The sequence below is a fragment of the Colias eurytheme genome, chromosome 24, assembly GCF_061535395.1.
Source record: "Colias eurytheme isolate Ceu_HAF_F1 chromosome 24, ilColEury1 Martin Lab GWU primary, whole genome shotgun sequence".
NCBI classification, from domain to species: Eukaryota; Metazoa; Arthropoda; class Insecta; order Lepidoptera; family Pieridae; genus Colias; species Colias eurytheme.
This window is the reverse complement of record NC_143003.1, coordinates 4080090-4107813: the sequence shown is the minus strand read 5'-3', so window position 1 is coordinate 4107813 and position 27724 is coordinate 4080090. Positions and strand designations below refer to the sequence as shown.

At 33.9% G+C, this 27724-nt stretch overlaps 2 protein-coding genes across 4 annotated transcripts; both read left to right on the top strand.

Annotated features, from left to right (window-relative positions):
- The first annotated feature begins 285 nt into the window (after positions 1–285).
- Positions 286–26128, top strand: LOC149897934 (uncharacterized). 3 transcript variants are annotated; one of them, XM_090115758.1, is made up of 9 exons: positions 286–390; positions 832–934; positions 1317–1486; positions 19134–19393; positions 21310–21516; positions 21899–22217; positions 22840–22978; positions 23668–23863; positions 24140–26128. In XM_090115758.1, the coding sequence occupies exons 3-9, from the start codon at positions 1441–1443 to the stop codon at positions 25109–25111; spliced, it is 2139 nt and encodes a 712-aa protein (XP_089971884.1). In that variant the 5' UTR covers positions 286–390; positions 832–934; positions 1317–1440; the 3' UTR covers positions 25112–26128. The 3 variants fall into 3 exon arrangements, with proteins under 3 accessions (XP_089971884.1, XP_089971883.1, XP_089971886.1); XM_090115760.1 differs by lacking the exon at positions 286–390 and adding an exon at positions 491–635; XM_090115757.1 differs by lacking the exon at positions 286–390 and having other exon boundaries at positions 488–934.
- On the top strand, positions 2570–5908 carry LOC149897935 (uncharacterized). Its single transcript, XM_090115808.1, has one exon. It carries the CDS (start codon positions 2814–2816, stop codon positions 3531–3533), a length of 720 nt encoding a protein of 239 aa, XP_089971934.1. The 5' UTR covers positions 2570–2813; the 3' UTR covers positions 3534–5908.
- Positions 26129–27724: the final 1596 nt, after the last annotated feature.

The window sequence follows — 27724 nt, the reverse complement described above, 5'->3', positions numbered from 1 at the left end:
TTACTATAGTAAGTTACTCCATCTTATTTTTGTTACGCATAACGGCATAATATTTAATATTTAATTCCAATTTAATTCAATATTTTAATTTATGGCTATATACCTTGTTTCATAGATGATTCACAGATATAAAAAATATTAATACATCGGATCTGACATTTATTTAGTCCATAGACAATCTAAATTATAGACCAATGAAGAATGTCAAAGTCTCCCCTGAGTATATATGTTCTGTGGTCAAAATGCTGAATACAGATCTCTTTTTTAGAGTATAAGTATTCTTTGATACAGATTTTTAAAACCTATTACAAAATTTGGTTTTGTAGTTCGATTTGTCTACATCAACGGCTAGCTTTTTATTTGATTATCGGCTTCGGCAAATAAAATAAAGTACGTACTGGTGACTTTATATATAAGACAAATTAAACAACATTTTGCGACCTTGCAAATTGTGATGCTACGTCTACTATTTTGATTTGTTGTTACGCCCGGTTTTTTGCCAGTAGACATCCGAGTGCTGAACGAGTTATACGGTCCCTAGTTTGCTAATAAAGCGGTTTATGAATGAAATTATCAATTATTATCGTAGGAAGACTCCGCAGTTCCTATTTGGTCAGATCTGACCTTAGTTTTAAGTAAGAAATAACGTCCCACGCCGCGTAATAAAGCTTCCTACGCGCCGCCAATGAAACTAACTACGTTGCGACAAAAAAAACGATGAAATACATTCGAAACTATACGAATTGAAAATACTTTCCAATCATTAACCATACACATTCATTATTACGAAGTAAAAGTGCAGTTTGAAGTGGTGTCTTGTGTTTTTTGCAGTGATTCTAAATTGGCGGACTAGACCTATTAGCAGGTGATTTTCGTAACTTGTCAAGGTTAAAACGCATTAAAAGGAGCTGGCTTCTATTTATCGGAACAGATGGTAAGAAATATAAATGTCTATTTTACTTAACTTTAAAAAGATTTTCTAGACTTCGATCTGGTAAAAGATTAAACTTGCTACAATACAACAGGCAAATTTACTGAAAATGTAATATTATAATGAGGTATAAAAGATTGAGTGTATTACTTATTTATTTTGGAGGAACACTAATATCTGAGCAACATCACTCACTGGACTGGTACCATTTGATGAAATTATTCTTTATAAAACAATTTGCCAAATTTTTTAATAATACTACTTATTAAACTTTAAATAAGAGTATGCTGTATCTGTATCTTTATTGTTTTATTGATCACATTGACAATAATGTTATAAATTATAATAAAAGCGCATTACACAATTGTAGAATATTTCTTTACAGATGCATCAAAAAATTAAATCAAAATGGATTCCAATAAGATGACTTACGGATAAACAGTAAATAGAACTAAGATATCAACGGATTGGAAGATAAAATAAATTACTTTTTATGTTACAAAGTGAGAATGGATGAGAATGATGTCATCATATCTTCCACTGAGATTATAAAAGGTAATATATCTAAGCATTTTATTTAGATTTTGACTTGTGACAAATGTAGGTGTAACTATGATGTGCGCTTCCATCTATTGTTTATCAAAATAACTATCATGTGGAATATAAGTTACTTTTTGCAGCATAGTTTCTAGTGTATTAGGTGTTTGATTATGTGCAAAAGTATTTCATTAAATAATTACTTTACTTACCCATTAATAATGAATTACAAGATTTATCACATCGCTCGGTAAGAATAACGGAATGAAGAATTTCTTCTTCATTAATATATACGAAGGCTCTGTAATACAATTGCAGAGCATTTCTGCAATTCTATATCTTAACGTAAAACCAAATGCAACATATATGTATGACATTTTTGATTAAAAAGACAGTATGTTTAACAAAGAATGCTCACGAATATACTGAGCTATAATATTTGGTTCATCGATCTAATTCTATTAGTCTATAAATTGTGGTTTGAATAAAAAATATAAACCAATAATGCAATACACATAGAAATCAAACAATTGATTGTTTGATTTATCAGTCGGTCGCTAACGTCAGTGTGAAGCGTACGTGTTTGAACAAGCGGGTTACAAATTTGATTCAAATCTAATTGAAATAGTTTAATTTGTTAGAAGTTTTTCTCAGTGGTGCTTAAGTTATCAAAAACAATCTGATTTGTGAACGAATACGCGTTATACAACACGATTTATTATTAAAATTAACATTCGAAACTTTTTGTGTAAACAGTGAGTGATAAAAGTGGTTGACGGTATATTAAAAATAAAAGTTATAAAGTAACATTGTCATCTATCGTGACGATTTGCCAGATACAATAAGAAACTTAATTTCGTTGTAAACTACAAGACACTCGTAGCTCTGTACAAAGTGAACTGGACTTGGATAGTTAGTAGGAAGTTCGATCCTGACAGGGTCATATTATCTGAAAACTATTTTTTTTTTTTTTCTTAATTAATTAAATTTTCTAATCATTATGAAGTTTGCCTGTTGCAAAGCTACAACGGAAGGCAGCGCTGGGATTTTATCTTGCCCTCATTGTAAACGAAATTATCATATTGCATGTTTGTTTCCAACTGACAAAAAGAAACAATTGACAAGCGAATTTAAAAAAAATTGGTTTTGCCCTGAATGTTCCGCTCATCAGTCAAGATCCCTGAATACTGAAAATACCCCAGTACGCTCATGCGCTCAATTGTTGCAACGAAGTCCTGAGAACATTACAACACGTAGAGGTGGCACGTCTTCTTTGAAATCTCCTATCGCTACGAATAATAATGCATTATCAGCTGACTCTATTCGAGAGATTATATCCGAAGAGATGGAAAAGCTGCGGCACTCACTGGAATCATCAATTATGAATAGAATTTCGTCAGATTTAAATTGTATAAAACAAGAAATTATTAGTTTAAAAGATAGTATCACATTTATAAACAGCAGATATGATGATTTCAGCAAAACTATTTCAACGCTTGAAAAAAAGGTAAAATCCTTTGCTTCAACGGCTACTGAAGTCTCAAATCTAAAAGATTGTATAAAAAGCTTAGAAAATGATAATAATACCAGGGAGCAGTGGTCCAGACGTTCGAATATTGAAATTTATGGTATACCTGAGAAAAAGGGTGAAAATCTCTTTGAAATCCTAAAAGTCATAGGTGACAGATTTCAATTCCCATTGAACCTGAGCACTGATCTAGATTTTATCACACGTGTTGCTCCGAAAGATAGAGATAATAAACAAATTAAGCCCATCGTTGTGAGATTTCAGGCTCGTTACAAAAAAGACGATTTTCTAACACAAGCAAGAAAATTAAAACTAAAGGCCTGTGATATTGGCTATACTGGCATCAACTCTTTTATACACTTTAATGACCACTTGACGAGAGCCAATAAAGTCTTGCTTAAACGCACTAAGGAATTGGCGAAGGAAAGAAACTACAAGTTCGTGTGGGTTAAGAACTGCTCAATCATGGTTCGTCAGGCGGATAACACACCGTTGATTCACATCTCTGATTACAAAGATTTAAACAAGATAAAATAAGTGTACTATATCTAGCTCAATTAACTTGTTTAATCCTTATTGTAATTTATTTATTAATTAATGGCAAAGTCACGAGAACATCAACAATTATTACATATTTATTCAAATGTTATTTTAAAAATCCGAACGCACTTTTGATTGGTTACCAATGGTCTCTATTCATGTTAATATTTTTTGTTTATTTTATGTGCTTTTTTGAGTATCACTCTCGATGTGGTGATTTTATACATTTCTTGAACAATGGCGTCCCCTGAACTTTCATTTTATTATCAAAATGTACGTGGGCTAAGAACCAAAACAATAACTTTTTTCCAAAATCTTTTATGCTCTGATTACGATGTAATTTGCTTATGTGAAACATGGCTCTTGCCGGGCATATTTGATGCTGAATTGTTTGATCACCGTTATAACGTTTATCGTTGTGATAGAAACTATTCCCTTAGAGGTGATACATTAGGTGGTGGTGTCTTAATCGCCATAAAACGCGAATTATTAATTCGGTCCTCGAATTGTATCGATGTTACAGGTGCTTCTGCTGACATAATAGAAGTATCGTTTACGCTGGGGACTTCTTCCCACTCTAAAATATATCGAATTTATTGCTGTTATTTCCCACATTGCCGTTTGCAGTTTGAAGGTTTGACTGAGTTTTTTGAAACGATATCTTCCTCTTATACTAATAACCCAACTGACGAATATTTAATCCTCGGGGATTTTAATATTTCCTCCGCTATATGGGGTGATCCTCAGGAATACCCTAACATAATCAATGTAAATGATCAGGACATTTTTATCAGAGCTATGCATTGTTTTTTAAACTTTACTAATTTCAGCCAGTATAATAGAATTCCAAATAAAAACAATAAGCAACTGGATCTCGTCATTGCAGGGTGCGAATGCTCTGTTAAACATTGTAATGAACCTCTTGTCTTGGAGGATGCTCATCATCCTGCTTTAACCGTTAAAATTGTTGTTTCGCGCGTAAATAATTTACGATCGATCCCTCGTTTTGTTCATGTTTTTCGCGCTGCTAATTTTGATGACATTAACCTTGAACTTTCTCGCTGCGATTGGTCTAGTATGCTTAATTCGGAGAACATTGACATTGCTTTGAATAGTTTCTACGATTACCTATATGATATTATTGAAAAATATGTTCCCAAGCGACGAGTGACTGAGTCCAAATATCCAACCTGGTTCTCTAAATCATTGATAAAAATTAATAAAGAGAAGTTAAAATTTCATAAAAAGTGGAAGACTTATGGAAGGTTAAGTGATTACAATACCTTTAAAATTTTACGTGGGCGTGAAAAACACTCTTATAAAATTTGTTATGATCGTTATATCAGTAACGCGGAAACCAAATTGAGGTTTAATAGTCGATATTTTTGGTCTTTTGTTAAATCTAAAAAAGCATGTCCCGATTTACCTGCCACAATGTTTTTAGATAGTAAAACTATAAGCGACGGTCATGATATCTGCAATACTTTTAACCATTATTTTCAATCTGTTTACGAAGCAGACGATTGTAAATCTTCGCTTGATTGTGGTTCTCTAGATTGTACGGTTGATAATCACTCTTTAGGTTTAGGATCAATTCAAGTTTGTCGGAACAAAGTGGCAAGTTATTTGAAAAAATTGGATATTTCCAAAGGCTGTGGACCTGATGGAATTCCTCCTTTGTTTTATAAGTCCTGCTATTACAATCTGGCGTCTCCCATTTGTCATTTATTTAAATTATCTCTCAATACGGGGACAATGCCAAAACTCTGGAAGCGGTCCCATGTCATCCCAATTTATAAATCCGGAAATAAACATAATATCAAAAATTATCGGCCTATTTCAAAATTAAATACGATCGCGAAATTATTTGAGAAAGTTGTTTATGATGCTATATTTCCACATATCAGACCAGTTATTATTGAACAGCAGCATGGCTTTATTGACCGACGATCCACAGAGTCTAATTTGTGTGAATTTCTTCATAATGTGGCTTGTGCTATGGACCGGGGTGGACAGGTGGATGTTGTTTATACCGACTACTCGAAGGCATTTGATAAAATCTCCCATTCGTTATTAATTCACAAACTTCGGGTGGCCGGTATACATGGCGATCTCCTACGTTGGCTGGAATCATACCTCAGAGAACGTAGCCAAGCTGTTAATATAAAAGGTCATTGTTCTTCCTTCATTCCAGTTACCTCTGGAGTACCTCAAGGTTCTCACCTAGGTCCTCTGCTGTTCAATATATTTATAAATGATGTTATTTGTCAGTTTAGACACTGTAATATCTTACTTTATGCGGATGACATGAAAATATTTAGAGTGATCAAAGATCAACGTGATTGCTCTTTACTACAGGAGGATCTTCTTAACTTGTGTCGTTACTGTTCTGCGAATTCCCTGCTTTTAAATGTGAATAAATGCAACGTTATTACTTTTACTAGAAAAATTAAGCCTATATTGTTCGATTACTCTTTGAATGGAACATCGCTGACTAGGTTGACTGAAGTAAAAGATTTAGGTGTCCTCTTAGATTATAAGTTAACTTTTTCAGCCCATATTAATTTTATTACAGCCAAAGCGTATCAAATGCTTGGTTTTGTCTTAAGAGTTGGTAGGGAGTTTAAAATGTGTTCAACTTTAATTCTTTTGTATAACTCGTTCGTACGAACTATATTGGAATATGCTTCTACAGCCTGGAATCCTCAATATAATATCTACATAAATAATATTGAACACATTCAAAATAAATTTATCAAACATTTGAATTATAAACGAGCTAAACAGTCTGGTCCCATTCCGGAAGTGCTTCCTTTGATAAATCGTCGACATGAAAGAGACCAGGTATTCTTATATAAGATACTTAATAATAGCGTCGATTCTTCTTTTCTTCTAGGCAATTTACTCTTACGATGTCCGCGTATATGCTCTCGTGACAAAGCCCTATTTGCATTACCTAAATTTAAATCCAAATTTGCTAGAAATACATATTTATACCGTGTTTGTCATAATTATAATAATAATTTTAGTGACCTTGATTTATTTAACGAAAAATTCAAATCGTACAAAACCAAAGTTCGAAATAAATGCAATAGTAACTAACTGAGATATTTGAATTGTATTCATGCTTGTTATTTCTATAATTATTTGTATCCACAAGTAGACTGTTTGTGACTGAATGTGTATTTGTTTTTAAGAATTTAAATTTTTAGTGGAAACTTTACTGATATGTGTATGGTTTGTTATCTCTTGTTTATATGATATATTGTATTGTTTGTTTCCCAAATATAAATAAATAAATAAATAAATAAATAAATAAATAAATTATCCTTCACTAGCTGTGCCCTGCCGTTTTACCCGCCTTGTTCTTGCCTTGCACTCCTATTGAACTTAGCGCCTATAGCTTTCCTATAGGTTATATAGATAAATGGTCTAACTAACACTGATAGAATTTTTCTAATCGGACCAGTAGTTCCTGAGATTAGCGTGTTTCAACAAACAAACAAACTCTTCAGCTATAAGTAAGTATACAGGGTGACTGGTAATTCGACATGATCCTTCAAAGGGGTTATACTCTAGTAGTAAATTTCTTGCAAATGACCTCTAGGTCATTGAAGATGTTCTTATATTTGTATAAGATCATCAACAACAAGAGTAATCTTTCGAAATATGATCGAGTTTAGTACATAATAAAAACATCCTTGGCAATGTATGCACTTGCACCATATACATATCATAACATATAATGCAATATTTAACTGTGACATCAACATAAACAAAGTGAATTACATCACTCCAACACTTTGCAGTTACACAGTTTCTAGTTAGCCTTCGTTTTCTAGTTAATCTGTCACAAATCGTAATGGTCAGGGTCAGGCAAATGGGATTAAAATTGAAATACGAGACAAATATAATATCGGTACCTATATTGTTTATTTTTTGTTATTTTATAAAGTACCCCCCTTTTTACTCTAGTAGCGTGTTCGCTTAGGATAACTCTTATCACACGAATCTTGTTGCGGCTAGAAATATTAAAAAATATAACCTATGTTCAATAGTTACCTATGACGAAAACTAATAGATTTAGTCAAGTTTCTACAAGAATAGTTAACTTATCGCGATCAGCAAAAGCTGTTAATAATGCTGTGAGGCATAGTAAGCATAATTCAAAAACTATTAATGTTGATGTAATATCAAAAATATAACTTCCATCCATTATATTGAAAACTACTCAATTCAAAGTCAGAAACTTCCAAGTTTCACCTATCAAAACTTTGTTTTTAGAAGCTCAAGTTTATCAATTATCACGCAACCGCGAAGGTCCATTCCCTTACAAGGAGCTACTAAAAGTTTATCGAAGGTTTTCAATGTTTTTTAAACTTCATATATTATTACCTACTTTTAATAAATCACGAATGATTTCGATGACTTGATTAATAAAAAATAAAAAAAATTAAATATTAACAATTTTCTAAAGATAACATCTTGGTGTATTTTCATTCAAAAACCGTCATTAAAAAAAGAGCGTGTGTGTCGAGCACACGTGTCATAACTCATAAGTGAAACTTCTTTGACAAGATTCAAATTTCAAATATACCAAAATTGTCGCCATACTCCATGACGTGAACTTGAAATTTTACTCTCAATAGTAGGGGAGCCCAGGAGGCTAAATGTGGATTTACTCGAGCGTCACGGGAACCTATTAGAATTGGTAGATTAGACCATAGCGAGAAAAAAAGGTCCTATAATGTTTTCACTTTTAGCGGTGGGGAAGGGTTTTTAGTTTTTTTTTATTTAAAAAAGAAAAAAATTGGCTTGGAAATACTCAAGCGCGTTAGATATTGATATTTTGCATGCTCCAGGACGTCACTGAAAAAAAGTATACGTTAATCTGACGATTTAAGTGGCGATTTAATCGCTATGAAGAAAGGGTAAAAAATTAAAGTAATATTATTCGAGCGCGTCAGATTAATATATGGGGGGGGTTAATTACAATATAAGAAGTCCCCATTTCGCTAATCTGACGATTCGAGCTCAACCTTAGGGAATTATGGATTATTCAAATTTTCCAGCGGGGCCCCTGAGCGCACCCACCAACCATAACTGCTCATATTGACTAGAGGTACTAATGAATAGCTAAGGTACCGTCCCTTATAGTAATCTGACGCGCTCGAGTAAATCCCAAAATCCCCTCTTGGGCTCCCCTACTACAATCATCTCTCAATGCACCTAAAGAAGTTTCACTTCAAAATATTAAAGTTTAAAACCTATAGCTACTTCTCGATCGCGATTTACTTATTCATGTTTCTGCACTTGGGTATTATTTGCAAGCGCATTAACCATAGCAATTGCATACTAAAGCTAGTCGTAAAATGCAACTACACACGAAATTATTAGAGTTCTACATTATTCACAAAATTATCGTGGTCTGAGTAATGTGGTATTAAACTTGGTAACTACATAAAAATTTTATTCGACTACATTTTATGTTGTACTCGCTTTCTGAATGATTATACTAAGAGCTAGCGCGCACGAGCAACTTTGTCTCCGCAACTATTTTGTCTCTCTCGTCAATTTGTATGGGGAGTTGCGTCCGCGTCGCTACGTACGCGCACTTTCATACTAGCCCATAGGTGGGAGAGACAAAATAGTTGCGGAGACAAAATAGTTGCGGAGACAAAGTTGCTCGTGCGCGCTAGCTCTGACAGACAATAATATAGGTACTAGCCAACTTTTTTGAAATTTTCTTTTTTAGCACGCTTATTATTAGTTTCAGTTGTATGTTTGTATGCTTGTATGTAACCGACTCTTTTAGATTTATTTCAATTTAATTCAAACTTTGTACACTCATCAAGAATCAGTGACAATACAATAAACGTAAATAGTTTATCTTATTATATCATGATTTTTGTTTTTAACTATATTTACATTTAAATTGTAGTGTTTAAATTGTATCACAAACATCGCAGATACATTTTAGATAAGCCTGTAACCTTTAGGTTCTATTTAAATAAGGTAAAGTGAGTCGCATACTATTCAAAATCAAATATTTACTCGTATACATACGTATTACGTACACTACAGTGTGGCTCAAGTAAACATCCTAAACAAACTAGAAATAAATTTTACAAGAGTTTGGACGCTACGGGCATTGTCGAACTAGGTATGAACTTTTTATTTATTTTTGAATAACCGCACGCTCTATGAACGGAACGGATCCATTTGTTAAAAAAACACATATTCATAGACGAAGTATTATTTTGATCGCTGACTTCGCTCGTTTGAACGGGGTTAAAATAAATCAATCTATACTTTATATTATAAAGCTGAAGAGTTTGTTTGTTTGAACGCGCTAATCTCAGGAACTACAGGTCCTGGTTGAAAAATTATTTCGGTGTTAGATTGCCCATTTATCGAGGAAGGTTGTAGGCTATATGGTAAAACCAACAGGAGCGAAGCAATGCGGGTAAAACCGCGGGGCACAGCTAGTGTGTTAGTAAAACAAGTAAAATGTGTAAAACCTTCTTTTATTCTAATCCCATCCTGGTATTGCTGTAACTAAATCACATAATAAATCTTAAACCTAGAGATAGAAAATGTACATGTACATAATACAGTATAATACATAGTAGGATTACGATTGCATGTTGCATAAATAACGAGAGCGTGTAACTGAAATACGTAATAGTTCAACTATAACATACCTTTTAGACTACAAGCCCACATAGGACAAAAATATGGGTCAAATGAACCACCAGGGGACATATCTAGAACGATAGCAGAGCAAAAAATAATAAGATTCATCACTATGCCGTCACTTGTAAGCTGTCCAACTGAGTGCAGATGAGAATTGAAAAGTACAGGTAGACTCGGTAAATTTTGGTCATATATTTTTGTACGGCATTCTTAACCATCGATAGATCCATTAAAAATAATAAGAAACCGCTCAGTGCCGTACAAAAATGAGGGTCCACCAAGTCGGAATTTTTATTTAATTTCCGAGAGTTACCGGGGGTAAATTTGGTCATTTGACCATGTACGGCATCTGTGTCATACTATTGCTATACTGCTTTTAATCCATTATTCCGCAACGCCGTACAAAAATCATGGGGACAAGGGGAAAAAATCGAGAGATGCAATCCCCTCTCTTTCCCCACTCCAGGGGGTCGTTTGACTAAGTACGGCTTCGGTTCCAAAACATTATCTAGCACTCAAAAGTACTATTAAAAGCAATGCCGTCAAAAAATAATTGTTCTTTTACATGTATACCAATAATCATCTTAATTTCATCGAATTCTTGATATAAAGAGCTGTAAGGTCATTTGACCCTGTACGGGAACTTTTTTTTTAACATGATATTGTAAAATTCAATTGTTGTATAGTATTGCCGTTCAAAAGAAACCGTTCTAAAAAAAGTTATAGAGCAATGCAAAACCAGAAATTTTGTTAAAGTTTAAACATCGTAGATTAATGAAATATAATAGTTTTCTACACTTTATCCGTTGTTTTAAATAGTATTAACATAGATAAATTAGGAAAAAACGATGCCGTACATTTTTGTGCAGACCACATCTTTTAGGCTGATGAAAGCGACGAAAGCTACAATTTTAAGAGTGCTTTATGGCCATTTGATACAGTACGGCATTAACATATTTTTACCCAACTACGGCAAAGCAAAAGGAGGGTTATGGTTGTTTACAGGTCATGTATGTATGTTCATCTATTCCCTCGTAACTTCTAAACTACTTATCAGAATTCGACAAATGACATATCATTAGAGGCGTCTGAATTGTTCACTGGATAACCAGCGACCAGCTAGCTAAAGGCTATATGGGGTTTCACAAAATCTAATGTGGCGCCCTCTAGCGGACAAAACATACAGAGTAAAAAAAATAAGTTAAGATAAATATGCAGTGTTTGGTATCATTTGAAAGCGCTTTACTTGTACATTTTGAATATGTATATATTACTAGCATTTGCTTGTGACTTTACCTGTATTCATGGACTGATTGCATATAATTCACATCTTTTCGTTCATAGCTTTTTTATTAGTTCATCAATTTAACGGAGTCCATTCCACCTGACTCCGACTTTCCAAGGTGATAATTAACCACCTCGAGCTTCTTAATATTAATGTATATTTATATTTTATTATAAAAATATAAAGCAAATATTTCGTTATATGGATTTTTTTCTTTTTCAGATTTTTCCCCTTTGAACCAACGAAAATGTACGGCACATGAAAAAATATTATCTATGCATAAAATACTTTAAAAATAAATTTATTTCGTGTTGTGTCAAATGACCCCCTGGAGTGGGGAAAGAGAGGGGATTACAACTCTCGATTTTTTCCCCTTGTCCCCATGATTTTTGTACGGCGTTGCGGAATAATGGATTAAAAGCAGTATAGCAATAGTATGACACAGATGCCGTACATGGTCAAATGACCAAATTTACCCCCGGTAACTCTCGGAAATTAAATAAAAATTCCGACTTGGTGGACCCACATTTTTGTACGGCACTGAGCGGTTTCTTATTATTTTTAATGGATCTATCGATGGTTAAGAATGCCGTACAAAAATATATGACCAAAATTTACCGAGTCTACCTGTACTTTTCAATTCTCATCTGCACTCAGTTGGACAGCTTACAAGTGACGGCATAGTGATGAATCTTATTATTTTTTGCTCTGCTATCGTTCTAGATATGTCCCATGGTGGTTCATTTGACCCATATTTTTGTCCTACGCGGGCTTGTAGTCTATTTAGTTACATAATATAACCATACCCTTTAAAGCTTTTTAGTAAATAATTATAAATGACACGAGAAATACTTTGACTTCACTTTAAAAGATTTCACGTTTTATTGTTGCTCTTGTTTATGTAATACTAGCTTACGCTCCGCGGTTTCATCCGCGTGGCTCCGCTTACTGTATATATATATATATATATATATATATATATATATATATATATATATATATATAATATCATCACGCTAAGACCAACAGTAAGCGGAGCCTATAGCATTCCCCGTTAAATGGGCTATCAAACACCGACAGAATTTTTCAAATCGGACCAGTAGTTCTTTTGATTAGCGCGTTCAAACAAACAAACTCTTCAGCTTTATAATATTACTAGCTGCTCCGCGCGGTTTCACCCCCGTGGCTCCACTCCTGTTGGTCGTAGCGTAATGATATAACCTTCCTCGATAAATGGGCTATCTAACAGAAAAAGAATTTTTCAAATCGGACCAGTAGTTCCCGAGATTAGCGCGTTCAAACAAACAAACAAACTCTTCAGCTTTATAGATAGTATAGATTTTATTTAAAATGCTGTTATTGTATCGACGTAATTAATTTACTAAATGGTAATTAAGATAAAAAACGTAATTTACAAGTTAATTTGCTTTCACGAGTTCCGATAATTGACTATTCATTCAGAACAATGATTGCTCAGTGATAAATGCATACCGGTTTATGAGTTAATTCATTGATGATTTTCAGATTATCAAACGTGTTATTTGTTTGTAAACTAATCAAGCTCAAATTAACAGTGGCCTGAATTAATTTCCATAACTGATTTTATGATACTATTTTACTATCTATACTAATATTATAAAGCTGAAGAGTTTGTTTGTTTGTTTGTTTGAACTCGCTAATCTCGGGAACTACTGGGCCGATTTGAAAAATTCTTTCGGTGTTAGATAGCCCATTTATCGAGGAAGGTATAGGCTATATATCATCACTCTACGGGCAACAGGGGTGGAGCCACGGGGGTGAAACCGCGCGGAACAGCTAGTTTATTATAAAAGACTATCTTTTATAATCTCTGTAATATTTATTTTTAAATAAATCTGTTTGTCTTTATAAAATGCCGCTATTATAAACATGTATCAGATATACAAGATCGATGCCGCATTCTTGCAAAGTTGCAAATGTTATTCGATACTTTATATTCTAGACTCCGCCCTCGATGACCTGTAGTGATTAAAAATTTAAATAAGCTACCCTTACGGCGTATAGAAATAGCCATAATTTCCTACCCGCTACACAATACACATGCAATAAGGGTGGGGTGCGACAGCGTGGCCTTGATGTTGCATAAGTGGTATGGCCCAAGAAAGAATTATTTACATATTATCTTTTCCAAATTCATTATAGGAATCGATAAGATCGATGTATGCCGGTTCGCTCGTCAAGTTTGACGTGATGTTAGGAAATAAAGTATTATTTGAGCTTTGCACAAACATCTCTGGCAATGAAAAATGTTAAGGCTATGCAATGTTATGTCATGCTGTTATTTTTGTAATATTTTGATGGTATTCAAAGCTGTATAATGCAATTGTTTGGCATGCATAATAGTGTTATTTAGGGCCGATTTTTCAATGATTGGATAAAACTTATCCGTCCAATAAAGTATTACACGATAATATTAAAATGTAAACTGTCAATACGGGCAATTTATAGAATACGTTTTTAAAATGGTAGTTTTATACATTATTCGACGAATAAGTTTTATCCAAGCATTGAAAAATCGGCCCTTAATACAATAAAGAAGATTTAAAACTCTTAAATAAATATTCCGGAAAATCTACTACTTACTTTTTAGTGTTGAATGAAATTGTCTTCTGATGCATGCCTTTTAATATGTTGAAGATGTTGTTGTAGTTGTTTCAACGATAGCTGACTTACATCAGAATTCATATAACATTTTCCAAATAAAATATGCTTTTTTCTAAAAGGTAAATAATTTAATACACTTAGAATTTGTATAGGTTGACTAGAAAATTCACAAATTTGTGTGACATTTTGACTATTTTCACTGTTGTTAGTTGCTATTTATACAGCAAATCGCCTTCAGTTCATACCTTCCACTTTTACTGCATCTTCCGTTTCAAGTTAATAATAGTGTAAGGTAAAGTAATCGCCACTTAACGATGCAGGGTTACCCGTCAGTGCCTGAACAACCACTTGGCCGCTATAATTAAAAATTGATCTAATTTCCAAGCTCACCTTGAAATTCAAAGTATCGGATAACTTTGGCGTGCTTTCTTTTGGTATTCAAGGTGATTGCGATTTCATTTTCAGCGTTCCTGACATAAATGGGTTGGAAATGTTCGTTGTAATATTGCTTTGCTTGGTTTCTTTCTTTGTAAAGTTTTTATTCATTCATCCGTCGATAGAACGTTAGTATTTTATATTTATGTTGAAATTAAAATTCAACATTCCGCCCACGGCGTAATAAAAGACAATTCCCTTAGGGATGAGGTGTTTCACAGCGGGAAAAAGTAGCCTTTATCAATCTCTAGCCTTAATCTCCAGACAAAAATCTAATCTTTTAGTCGTATTTCTCGTTCCTATGCCAGTAGAATACGTTTTAATTTAGAGGTAAGAACTTACATACAACTTTTTGCGCACACGTGCTCATTCCCCACATAATTGAGCAAAATATCTGATTGGTCATTTAATAGTAATGGACCCAATTCGGAGTAGTTTTATATGCATGCCCCAATTAAGCGAATCAGCGCTTGCCGCATATTGATGGAGAATTCGGAGTCAAAAGAATAGCTTCAATTAAAATGAAGCCGCGGATGCAAGACCAGATTTCCAATGTTTGGTTTCAATTAGCAGAGACTATTGATACCTGTGAAAGTTCAGTTTTGAATGAAAATATCGAAGTATAAAGTTGGGCGTATCGTATCTATCATAACGTATCTATATCGTATCATAACGATCTGCAGTTTTGTTTGTTTTTAAGATTCTAATCTGATAAAATTCAACATGCTCTCTGCTATATTGAACGTACAACCACGTAACGAATAATTTTAAAAGCATAAAATGTTTTTAAAAGCTCGAAGTCGAGCAAAGCTCTACATCAGGATTATCGCGCCAATAAATAATCTTGCTGGAATAAAATGGAGAACCTAGAATGGCCAAGGCATTAAAACAGTTCCTTGCACAATTATGTACGCTAAAGAAAACATTAAGGTTTTATGCCGTCTAGGTGAGTTAGAAACTGCCGGGAAGCATGCAATAGCAATGTTGTATTTCAATTGTCTACGTATTATCATACGGATGTATAGGAGCAGATAATTGAATGTCTTATATACTAGATGTTCGCGATATATTCAACTTTTCGCCTTAGTTTTGAAGTAAAATGAAGGCTTATAAAAATTCATACTGGATGTGTTTGTAGTGTTTAGTCTGTCTGTAGTGAAAATTTGAAACTGAAAATCAGTGCTGCGGCTATTAAGCCACAGATTTGCTGAGTGGTATCCTTGTCCAGCACACATACTATAGTCATCCACATAATATAATACCTATGTTTTTTTTATACTTGTACAAACGTGACCATACATACCTACTTACTTCTTTTATAAATTGTAATTTTTATTTAATTGTTTTTGTTCATTGTAAGTTATTTTGTTGTTTTTGCCTTGTATTTTTAGGTGCTGGATTAAATGTATTTTCTTTCTTTCTTTTCTAGTGTGGGAGCTTTAAATTAAAATGGACTAAACCATTGTGATATTTCATATTACTATAATGATTACTGATAGATTCAGGATCTTTTTATTAGAGCTTCTTATATTTTCCCACTATATCCTTGTATTATCTAGTTATTATTTTTTCTTCGTTTCTTTGGGAGGAGTATCAACTGGCCAATGACTGCAAGTATTTGAAAATTATTGTATTTATATATGATATGGTAAAAATATACAATATAGGTACATGCTTCCTACACATATTGCATACAACGCACGAGGCATGTGGCACGGTAATTGGCTTATTCTCGTATACATAAGGTTTTAAATTACATAAGCAATTGACTAATAAAAACTGTTTAAAACGTACCAACGGAATCACCATGATTTCATCCAACAATAAGTGTTATATATTGAGACAGGAATCTATACTTAATATTATAAAGATATTTAGAGTTTGTTTGCTTGAACACGCTAATCTAAGGAACCACGGGTCCGATTTGAAATATTATTTCACTGTTAGTTAGTCCCAGGAGGAAGGCTATAGACTATGTATCATATCAGGCTAAGACCAATAGGAGCGGAGAAATGCGGGTAAAACCCCGGAGCACAGCTAGTCTAAGATATTCAGTCTCAACAATATCTTTTGTAAGAGTAATAGTATGTAAATAAAATCCTTGGAAGATAATCGATAACCTCGTACGGGAATTTTAATGATATCAGCTTAATATGTCCTACAATGTCTTCTGCTTTTCAAATATGGCATCTTACATAAAAACAGATTCGTATGTCCGTATGAGGATTCACTTTGACTGTTTTTCTTTGTTGGTTAACAAAGATATAACTATATGAATATTCAAAATTTTTTTCATTTCTAGTTCTATTTAAGTAATTAACGATTTAGCACTACAGAGTCTGTACTCTGTAGTTCTAAATCTGTATATCTGTATATGCGAGTAAAAGTAGATTGAATAAATTTTAACCAACTTTAACATTACGGAATCTCTAAATCTGCGGCCGAAGCGTGTCTCTTTAAACATACCTACTTTAAAAATAAAACTGCAGTCGCATTACATGTTTGAATAGAAATGTACAGTTTGCACACTATCTGAATTAAGGCACATTCTCATAGCGTTAAATTCTTTTTAATTTTCTTTCTATGTATTTACTTTATAGCTCTACTAGCGGTCCGCCCCGGCTTCACCCGTGGTACATATTTCGCAATAAAAAGTGGGCTATGTCCTTTCTCGGGTATCAAAATATCTCTATACCAAATTTCATGCAAATTGGTTCAGTAGTTAAGGCGTGATTGAGTAACAGACAGACAGACAGAGTTACTTTCGCATTTATAATATTAGTATGGATGTGCTATTTATTAAATAGGTTTGAAGTTGGTGCCGAACATCAAGCACTTAGTATTAAGCCCGTGCACCGACATCAAACCTTTTTAATAAATAAATAAATGTATGTAGTAAATAAATAAAAAAATTTTAATAAATAAAAAATAATAAATAAAAAATAATATGTAGTAAATAATAATGTCAAATCTTTTTTATTTCTTACCTTTCCGTTTTTGAAGTCGGTTGTTTTTAACGCAGTTATTTTTATTAGTGAATATTAAGCTTTCCGTGCGATTAGAGCTTTTTATGAAAATTAAGCTCTCCATGCGATTAGAGCCTTTAATGAAAATTAAGCTCTCCATGCGATTAGTTTTAAGTGAATATTAAGCTTTCCGTGTGATTAGAGCTTTTTATGAAAATTAAGCTCTCCGTGTGATTAGAGCTTCTTGTGAAAGTTAAGCTCTCTGTGTGATTAGAGCTTCTTGTGAAAATTAAGCTTTCCGTGTGATTAAGGCTTTTTATGAAATTTAAGCTCTCCATGCGATTAGAGCTTTTTTGTGAAAATTAAGCTCTCCGTGCGATTAGAGCTTTTTGTGAAAATTAAGCTTTCCGTGCGATTAAAGCTTTTTGCGAAAATTAAGCTCTCCGTGCGATTAGAGCTTTTTGTGAAAATTAAGCTTTCCGTGCGATTAAAGCTTTTTGTCAAAATTAAGCTCTCCGTGCGATGAGAGCTTTTTGTGAAAATTAAGCTCTCGGTGCGATTAGAGCTTTTTTGTGAAAATTTAGCTTTCCGTGCGATTAGAGCCTTGAATGAAATTTAAGCTCTCCATGCGATTTTATGCGGTTATTAATTCGGCCGGTATATTTTTTTTTATGTATGTACACCGATTACTCCGAGGTTTCTGAACCGATTTACGTGATTCTTTTTTTGTTCGATGCGGGATGGTGTCGAATTGGTCCCATAATTTTTTTTTTCGGATAGGCCCAGTAGTTTTTATTTTTATGAGCATTTTTGTCTGTACTCGATGACTAAGTTGATATGTAGCAAGTAACTTTGATTCACTTCCCGGTAACCGATTGAGCTGAAATTTTGTATACGTATGTAAATTTGATAGCGATGAAACATTATCATGACATGAAGCTGATTTGATTATGGAATCGGAAGGTGGCCATAGGAACTCAGTAATATATTGACTCAACTTTATCGAGTTTGGGCTCGTTTGATTCGTGTTGAAAAATACACTAAAAAGTATTAAATAAAAATAACTGCGTTAAAAACAACCGACTTCAAAAACGGAAAAGTAAGAAATAAAAAAGATTTGATATTATTAACTACTACATAATATTATTGTACATATTTCGCAATAAAAAGTGGCCTATGTCCTTTCACGGGTATCAAAATATCTCTATACCAAATTTCATGCAAATAGGTTCAGTAGTTAAGGCGTGATTGAGTAACAGACAGACAGACAGAGTTACTTTCGCATTTATAATATTAGTATGGATGTAATCGTTCATCGTTAAATAATTATTCGACATTATTCTAAAAAGGATCTCATTATTAAGCCATTATGGGGGTATTAATTATTTTATTTCTACAGTACCTAATTACATTCTGTCCCTTTCATTTCCAAATTATTTAAAAACATGTAGGAATGACCGAATTATTAAATAAAGTTTTGATTGAAATAGTTGCCTTCGTTATTTAAGGCGCTGTATACATTGTCGCCCATTCAAGTAATTATAGATGACAGTAACACTATCTTTCTTTCAGACAGATTATACTTCGCAACCCTCAAAACCGGATATAAGCCGAAGCCGACTCGAAACAGTAAATACTTCCACATCGAGGATGAGATCGTTTACGAGAACTTCTACTTCGACTTTGGACCTTATCACCTGTGCCATTTGTACCAGTTTTGCAATAAACTCAACGAGGAACTGGAGAAAAATCCAAAGAAGAAGATCGTATTCTACACGAGTAACAATGAAACGCTCAGACTCAATGCCGCCTATCTTATTGGGAGTTATCAGGTTAGTTATTTAATATTTTTCATATAAATAATTTCGTTGCCCGTAATCACTTCAATATTTTTTTTTCGCTAAACTCAAAAACTGCTGCACCGATTTTCATTCAGTTTTGCGGACAAAACCGCGGACAGAAAGCTCAATCTAATCCATGTAAGGTTGTCAAAATGTCATGCAAAAGGGTTATATTGCTAAAGCAAAAACTTCATCCGGTCGACGTCAATTCTTCATGATTGGGGAAAATATTATACTTTCGCATTTATGATATTAGAGAAATAAAATTGACGACCGACAGTTTATCCATATTGCTTTAGTACAGTTTTGATTTTATGTATACTGAAGTAATCTTTTATGTACGTATATACATTATAATGTTTATGTATTATGAAGTTACTTAAAATATAAAATATGTATGTTTAGACAGAGAACTTAAAGTTTTGTTATGGCATTTACAATCTAAAAATACTTTTTTAAATCATCAGTTACGTTTGTACAATCGACATGAATTAGGTCACGCACGCACCACACCCTTGCAAGATCGACACAGTGGTACCTTACCATAATACCACTTATGTACTCGCATAATTACTATGAAAACGCGTGTTACGATGCACGTGGTTGACTATCCCTTACGGATTTTAAATTATTTATTTATTTATTAATTTACAAAATAAAGTATAACAAAAATAATATTACAAAACAGGCATTGTTTGTACAAGAGGCCTTATTGCTAAGCAGCAATCTCTACCAGGCAATCTGATAGGAAAAGAAATGTATAAGGTTCATGGGATAGCGCAAAATATCACAATTATCTGTGCCTCGCGGAAAATCCACGCGTTAAACTTCATCCCCATGATTAGGGTTGAATTATGAAAAATAAGTAATTATTTTACCCTGACCTCTCTATTTTCAGAGCAAATTTCATCGATATCCGTGCTGTCGTTTAGATGTGATAGCGTTTCAGACATACAGATAAACTTTTACATTTGTAATGCATATTAGGTTTGATTTGTTATCTGCCACTTAAGACGTTGATTTTCTTATTGTTGTGAATATTTAAAGCGTTTAATTTTCCGAAAAAATAGCCATCCAACTTCCACAAATATACGAATATAGGTTTTATGTAGTTTATCTCTATTCATTGGATAATCGCCTTGCGTGGGAACAAATTGTACACCTACAAAGAAATAAACCAGTCGCTTTTTTAATTTAACACGTGCCATAGACGTAATAGAGAATGGCGTAACTGCCTTAAATTACTTCTATATATACGTGACATTATAACAAATTTTTAGTCATGTTTTCAACTTCCGTACATTTTAAGAGTTAATGCGTATTTTTTTTTAATATTCTTCTTAATTTGTTATTATTAGCATTCGCACCTTAACTATCATACCTAGAGTGCAATATACCTATATTAAAACACATTTAACTCATCACCATTAAACCAATAACGAAATTAAACAACACATTGTCTCTTCATTGTAAACGAATATCAGTTAAAATAATTTACAAACAGCAAAAATCTATCTATGACGCTTCAAGAACAATTACTGAGCTACACAAATAGTACATATATCAGTGTTTGCGGCGCGCAATTATAATTAGTAAAGTAAACATTAAGACCCCATTGTAAGAAGAAGAATTTAGAGATTATTCCCAAGAATTTAGAATATATTTATAAATACTTTACCTCACAATATGATCTAACTATATCAATCTAATTTATATTTTAGTTTAAAATATTTTAGTAAAATCTACCTATGAGAATGTGTGTGTTTATTATCCTGTAAATTATCCTTGAGGTTTCCTCGCTTATTCTACTGATAAACAGTACATATTAGAAAGAAAAATTACCAGAGTCGTATCTGATTTATTAGTTTTAGTTGTCTTAAACAGTAACATGAAAAATTATCTTCTAGATAATATATCTAGGCAGTTCACCGGGCGCGGTGTACAAGCAACTGACTGAGGGCACGTGGTCCCTCCTGAACTTTCGAGATGCCTCCGGAGGTCCGCCGCTCTTCGATATATCCCTGTTGGACGTCCTGCAGGGAATAAAGGTGGCACACGATGCCAGGTTCTTTGATTTCGAGCATTTCGACGCTGATCAGTATTTGTTTTATGAGGTATGTTGATTTAATTATGGCAAAATGTTTTTAAGTAAGCTAATCAATATCAATGTTCATATAAAAAGATGGCTTACCTCACTTTAACCAAGATTGGATTTTTTGTAATTTAAACTTTATATAATGAGATGGTTTAACTATTACAAATAAATGGTCATAAAGTATTATCATAATAAATAACTAATCAGTCAACTGTAAGATCGTAAGATAAGTGGCAAAATAAGATTGATTATAAATTATACATATACATATAATAAATCTAATTTTGCCTCTTATAACTGAACTTACATAGAAAGATTCTAGGATATTTGAAGCATTTTCAAAACCAATTCAATTTAAAATAGAACAATATTTCACCATTTAAAACCTTCGAACCTTCCAGAAAGTCGAGAACGGCGACCTAAACTGGATCATCCCGAGCAAAATGCTCGCGTTCTCTGGTCCGCACCACCGCTCGCGGCTCGACCGTGGCTACCCGCTCCACAGCCCCGAACACTACCACGAGTACTTCAAGAAGCACCACGTGACCACCATAGTGCGACTGAACAAGAAGTCATATGACGCAAGACAGTTCACAACGCACGGCTTTGAGCATAGGGAACTGTTCTTCGTTGATGGTTCAGTGCCGTCGGATTTGATCGTGAACAGGTTTATACGGATCTCGGAGATGGCGAAGGGCGCGGTCGCTGTGCATTGTAAAGGTTTGTTCAATTGTGTTTTGGTGATAAATAAATATAATTTTTAGATAATAAAAAAAAACGATCACGAGGCGGGAGTCGAACCCAGGTCTTGAGCCTTCAATAAATAAAGTTTAATTTTTCTACTGGCTGATATTAAATAGTCACTTTTTTAAAACCTTAGCAAAAAATTGCTGTATGTGTGTATTCATAATTTTTCCAGCTAACTCGGAAAACGATGACGACTTTTTAAATTGAACCATATTACAGTCATAATAAAGTTCTATTTTACTTCCATGTCCAGCTAATTCGGAAAACGATTACGACTTTTTAAATTGAACCATATTACTATCAAAATAAAGCTCATTTTACATTTCCAGCTAGTCTTAAGCCTTTTTGAATTGAACCTTATTGCCATTACAATAAAGCTCTATTTCACTTGCAGCGGGTGTCGGTCGTACGGGCACGGTGAACTAACTATGAAAACAATGACATTTTAAATTGAACCATATTACCATTGCAATAAAGCTCTATTTCACTTCCAGCGGGTCTCGGTCGTATGGGCACGGTGAACTAACTATGAAAACGATGATATTTTAAATTGAACCATATTACCATCACAATAAAGCTCATTTTCCTTTTCTAGCTGGTCTCGGTCGTACAGGTACCTTAATAGCGTGCTACATGATGAAGCACCACGGGTTCACAGCGCGCGAGGCGATCGCGTGGCTCCGTGTGTGCAGACCGGGATCTGTGATTGGACACCAACAGTGGTTTCTTGAGAAGTTAGTGTTTTTTTTGTTGAATGTATTGTTGTGTTTGTTGTAGGAGACTGATTTGTAGTGGCTTAAAATATTTTAAATATATCTATTCGAAGAGTTTGTTTGTTTGAACGCGCTCATCTCAGAAACTACTGGTCCGATTTGAAAAATTCTTTCGGTCTTAGATAGCCCATTTTTCGAGGAAGGCTATAGGCTATATATATCATCACGCTAAGACCAACAGGAGCGGCGCCACGCGGGTCAAACTGCGGCACGCAGCTAGTACAGTATATAGTTGTGTTAAGTGTATGTGTAATTTGAAATGATGAGAAATTAATCACTATCACTACATAGACTCACTATAAAATAAAGTGGCCGTTTCTTTCCCTATATCACTATGTATGCTTAAATTTAAAAAAACTAAGCAACCGATTTTGATGTGTTTTTTTTTTAAATAGATAGATTGATTATCGAGGAAGGTTTTAGTATATATTTTATTAGAATTTAGGCAAAGCGGGCGGAAAGCTAGTCATAAATATGCGAGAAAGTGTTTACCGCATATGTTGCATTAACGTTTTCCATTTAAAACGTTATTTAAGACATTGAAGTATGTATTTTAAGTTGCTCTAGTGTGCCCAATAGGCCATGTTTGAGCAGAATATTTTACTAGCTTCATTGAAAAAATGAATTACATTTTTTTATATTAATTGCAGCATCCAGCTACGCATGCACGCGGAGGGCGAGTCGTACCGGCGGCGCAACAACATAACCGCGCTTCCTGTATTCACTCGCGGTATCTACTCGACGGCGCCCCCCGCCCCCGCGCCCTCCGCGCCCCACGCCGGCGCCCCCGCGCCCGAGAGACCCGTGTCGTTGCATGCTATACTGGGCAAGGGCGCCGCTAGCAAGGTTCGTGTGTGCGTGTGTGTGTGTGTATGCGTGCATTTGTACGTCTATATGTACGTGTGCGCGTGTTCGTGCCGTGCGCACGCGTCTTACTGCAGACAATATTGGAGAACAAGTATGATTGTAATCGACAAGTTTTTAAGGCTATTATTACCATAACGTACTTAATTTTTTAGTTGTTATGTCCAATTTAATAAAAATTAATCTCATTCTTGGAATCGACCTGTAATATATCGGTAACTTGTATGTATTTAATAATTATTATTTTTTTGTTGACAGTTGGATAACGCTAACGCACTAAACGCGAACGAAACAGACACAGAGAACAACATAACATCAGTGATCGGAAAGTATAAAATCACCGCGTCCCCGATGTTGCCGGCAAAAGTGTTCACGCCGAAAATGAATTACATGATGCCGACCAATAACATACGGAACGCGAACAACACGAATCTAAAACCGCAGCCGAGATTGATCAACTCGACTCTAAAGTCCCACTACGCGGCCAAAACGTCCACTTTCCCGCCAACCAGAGGTGCCAACTCGCAAGCCAATAAACTGACCGGTGTAAAATCACCCTTCACAGGGAAAAATAGCTTCCACGGACAACGTGCCAACCTCGCCCGACCGGCCAACTACACACATGGAACAAGCCCCATCAAAACGTTCACAAGAAAAGCACTAAGTGTCACCAAAATGACCACAAACGACACAAACACGGTCACCACCGTCAGTGTAACTTCAACCTTATCGGCTATGACGGAGAACTGCCATTTGAACGGCAAAAATCGCCTGCCCTCCGAACCGAATCTCAAAGCGGCGCAGAACAAAGTTCCAGTGGTCAATAACACGAGGAAGAAGCTGATAGTTCGGTCGAATTCCAGTTCGAGGAAAAAATTGCCAAAGAGCGTTCCGAAAGGCAACCTAGAAGCCACACAGGATCTTTCGTCCAGTGATACCAACATTACGAACATTTCAGTCGACTCGTTGGACGCTCCGTTTAGGTTTAGACGAAAACGGGATAAATCTAGCAGCCCCGAGCCGATGGACACCTTATCAAACTCAATAATAACGGCCGACGTGACGCCAGAGAATTACGAGGAATCGAACAATTCTCAAGGGAATAAACTGTATAAAATAAAAGCATTGCGCAAGAAGTGTCCCGCGTTCGGTGTTAGTTTGTTGAAGAAAGACGGCGTTCAAACGCGCTCGAGTAGTTGCGCCAGTAGCTCGACCGTTAAAAAGAAATGATCTCTATGAGTGTTAGTTACGCACGTTCTAAGTTTATGAGTTAGTACTTGTCGTGTAATTAGCGTCTAGCGTCTAGCGTCTAGTGTCTAGCGTGTAGACTGAAATATGAACTGTTTCGTTTTTACTTTATACCAATGCAAAGAGAAGTGTCAAACATTTATTTTACTATAAAATCTTGCCTAATTTGTAATTAATCTATATTAACCCATAAACAATATTTTGTAATACTTACTTGCTTATCATTTGATAATTTATTGACACTAAAAATATAACTATTGACAAGTACTAAAACTCGCGTAAACTAGGCTTTAGATATAGTTAGACGTGCATAGCACATGTAACGTATAGGTCTATTTAGATTCGTGCCGACTGACTTAATAACCCATATCACAACGTTCCCTATTAAATTAATAGTTGTCTAAAAGAATATTGTATAGAGATCGTTCGCTGATTAGACCCCAAAAGACAAGCCTAAATGTTTATAATCATTTTAATGTTTATATCTTAGGTCTTCGTTGGGGTGGTTGAATGTTCAATAATTTTTTTTTGTATGTTTATTATTTTTTGCATTTTTTTTTTGATACAAGATTCTATGTTGTAACGACAACTAGAAATAGGCTGAAAAGTCTTTGTTGTACGATTTTTTTGAAGTGAAACTTCTTTATCGGGGTTGGAAAAAAATGTAGTGTAACATTTTTTCGTTACGCGCCATCTTGTTTTTTAACCGACTTCAAAAAAAACGAGGAGGTTATCAATTCGGCCGGTATATTTTATCCCTACCACGCGTGATTGACGTATTTCTGTAAAGTTGCATATGCATGCATGCAAATTATTTTTTGAAAAATAAGGTCATAAAGAAGTTTTACTTCTTACGTGTGTACACTAGTACACGCACACATTTTTTATATATTTCTTGTATTTTTGTTATCTTTTTAAGTTTGGAAATAATTTATATTTTTTATGCATTTATTTTTGTGACCTTAAAAAGGATAACATAAATTTTTCAGAGACCTTATTGGATATTCAATCACTCTTTTTAGTTTTAAGAGGAAATATTTTTGTAATTTAAAATACTTATAGTTCTATAAAATGCCATTTTATAAGCTTTTATTAGGCTTCCTTGTTATTTACATAACATATGATTTATTGTGTTGATAATATGTTGTTGTATTTTTGATTATTTCTCGCAATAGATAGCTTATAGATTATATTGATACATTATTAGGTTTAAATTAGTTTTATTATACAAATGTATAACGTTTAACTGGACAGAGAATACTGACAGCTTTTTTATATAATATATATTATAGTACATATATCATATATATGACAAAGTGCACTTTATTTCAATGCAAGTTTTCATTTACGATTGTTATATTTTCATTATTTGCCATATTCAATATGAGAATCAATGCAATTGCTATTTAATAAGTTGCAACAATCTTGAACTTTTCAATATTATTGTTTCAATTTTTTTTATTTAATAAGAGACATGGCTTAATTATTTGATTGTATAGTTTCAATCCGAGTTATCATCGATTAAAATTCTATGTGAAAAAGAGATAATACTATTTCTAACTAAATCTATTGAGTGTGGAGTCTTAAAAATCAATTTAACTTCCATATTCATTTTTATTGTGTCATGATTCTGTTATTGGCAGAAAGAGGCACTAGATATAACAAATTTTTTTAAACATTTATACAAAATTTCGAGTTAGACCTATTTTGTTTATTGAAGTCGTGCGTAATAAAAATGTTCAAAGAAAAAAGATTTAGTTTTGCAATAAAAAATGTTTATTGAAAAGGATTTGTTTACAGAATAACTAAAAACAGAAAAATAACAGAATATGTATAATATATATCTAGTGTCTTTAACTGAGATCATATAACTTATTGAAAATATATTTGTTTGATCACTTTAATATTAAAATGTTACTATGCCCGATTTAACGTACGCATAGTTTTAGGTAGCTGTTTTATAAGACTGTTGTCTTCGCCATTTTTATTAAATAGTTTACTGTTAGGAGAACTGTACTTACAGTGAGGCGTCATTGAATACGTTAGAAAATAAATATTTTCTAAAAGAACTATTTTGAGCACATAATTATATTGGTATATAATGTTGATTCTACGCAATAATATTATAAGTAAACTAGCAAACCGGGCGAACTCCGTTTCGCCACCAGAGACACCTTTTCTTTGCTATAAACCTCACGAAGCCCGAGACCTTTCCAACGAATGCAAAATCGTGGAAATCGGTTCGTGCGATATTCACCTCAATGTTATATCCATAGAAATCTAAATAACAATACACTAGAAGTCGTAAGCGCGCGTGTACTTGTCGCCACTCAGGTGACTTCCAAGCCACAAATAATTGTGTAAATGTGTACTCATTTACACAATATAGAATATCCTGATTTTCAATTAAAAATAAATGTTAAACATCATCCTTATTGTAAGTACAGTTTTGTCGGTTGTTGATAATTAGGCAGCTGTTAAGAGTGACTAATAGATAGATTCTGGGAAAGAATGTTGGTTGTGCATTTAGCGACGTTATATTTGAATATTTCTTCATAAAATCAATTATCAAATCATTATAGTATAGTAATCATT

Excerpts from the sequence above, each read along its gene's own strand:
- LOC149897934 (XM_090115758.1), top strand. The coding sequence starts at position 1,441 with ATGGATGAGAATGATGTCATCATATCTTCCACTGAGATTATAAAAG. Across the intron at positions 19,394-21,309 it reads ATCTTATTGGGAGTTATCAG|ATAATATATCTAGGCAGTTC; the intron begins GTTAGTTATTTA and ends ATTATCTTCTAG. Across the intron at positions 22,979-23,667 it reads CAACAGTGGTTTCTTGAGAA|CATCCAGCTACGCATGCACG; the intron begins GTTAGTGTTTTT and ends TATTAATTGCAG.
- LOC149897935 (XM_090115808.1), top strand. The coding sequence starts at position 2,814 with ATGGAAAAGCTGCGGCACTCACTGGAATCATCAATTATGAATAGAATT.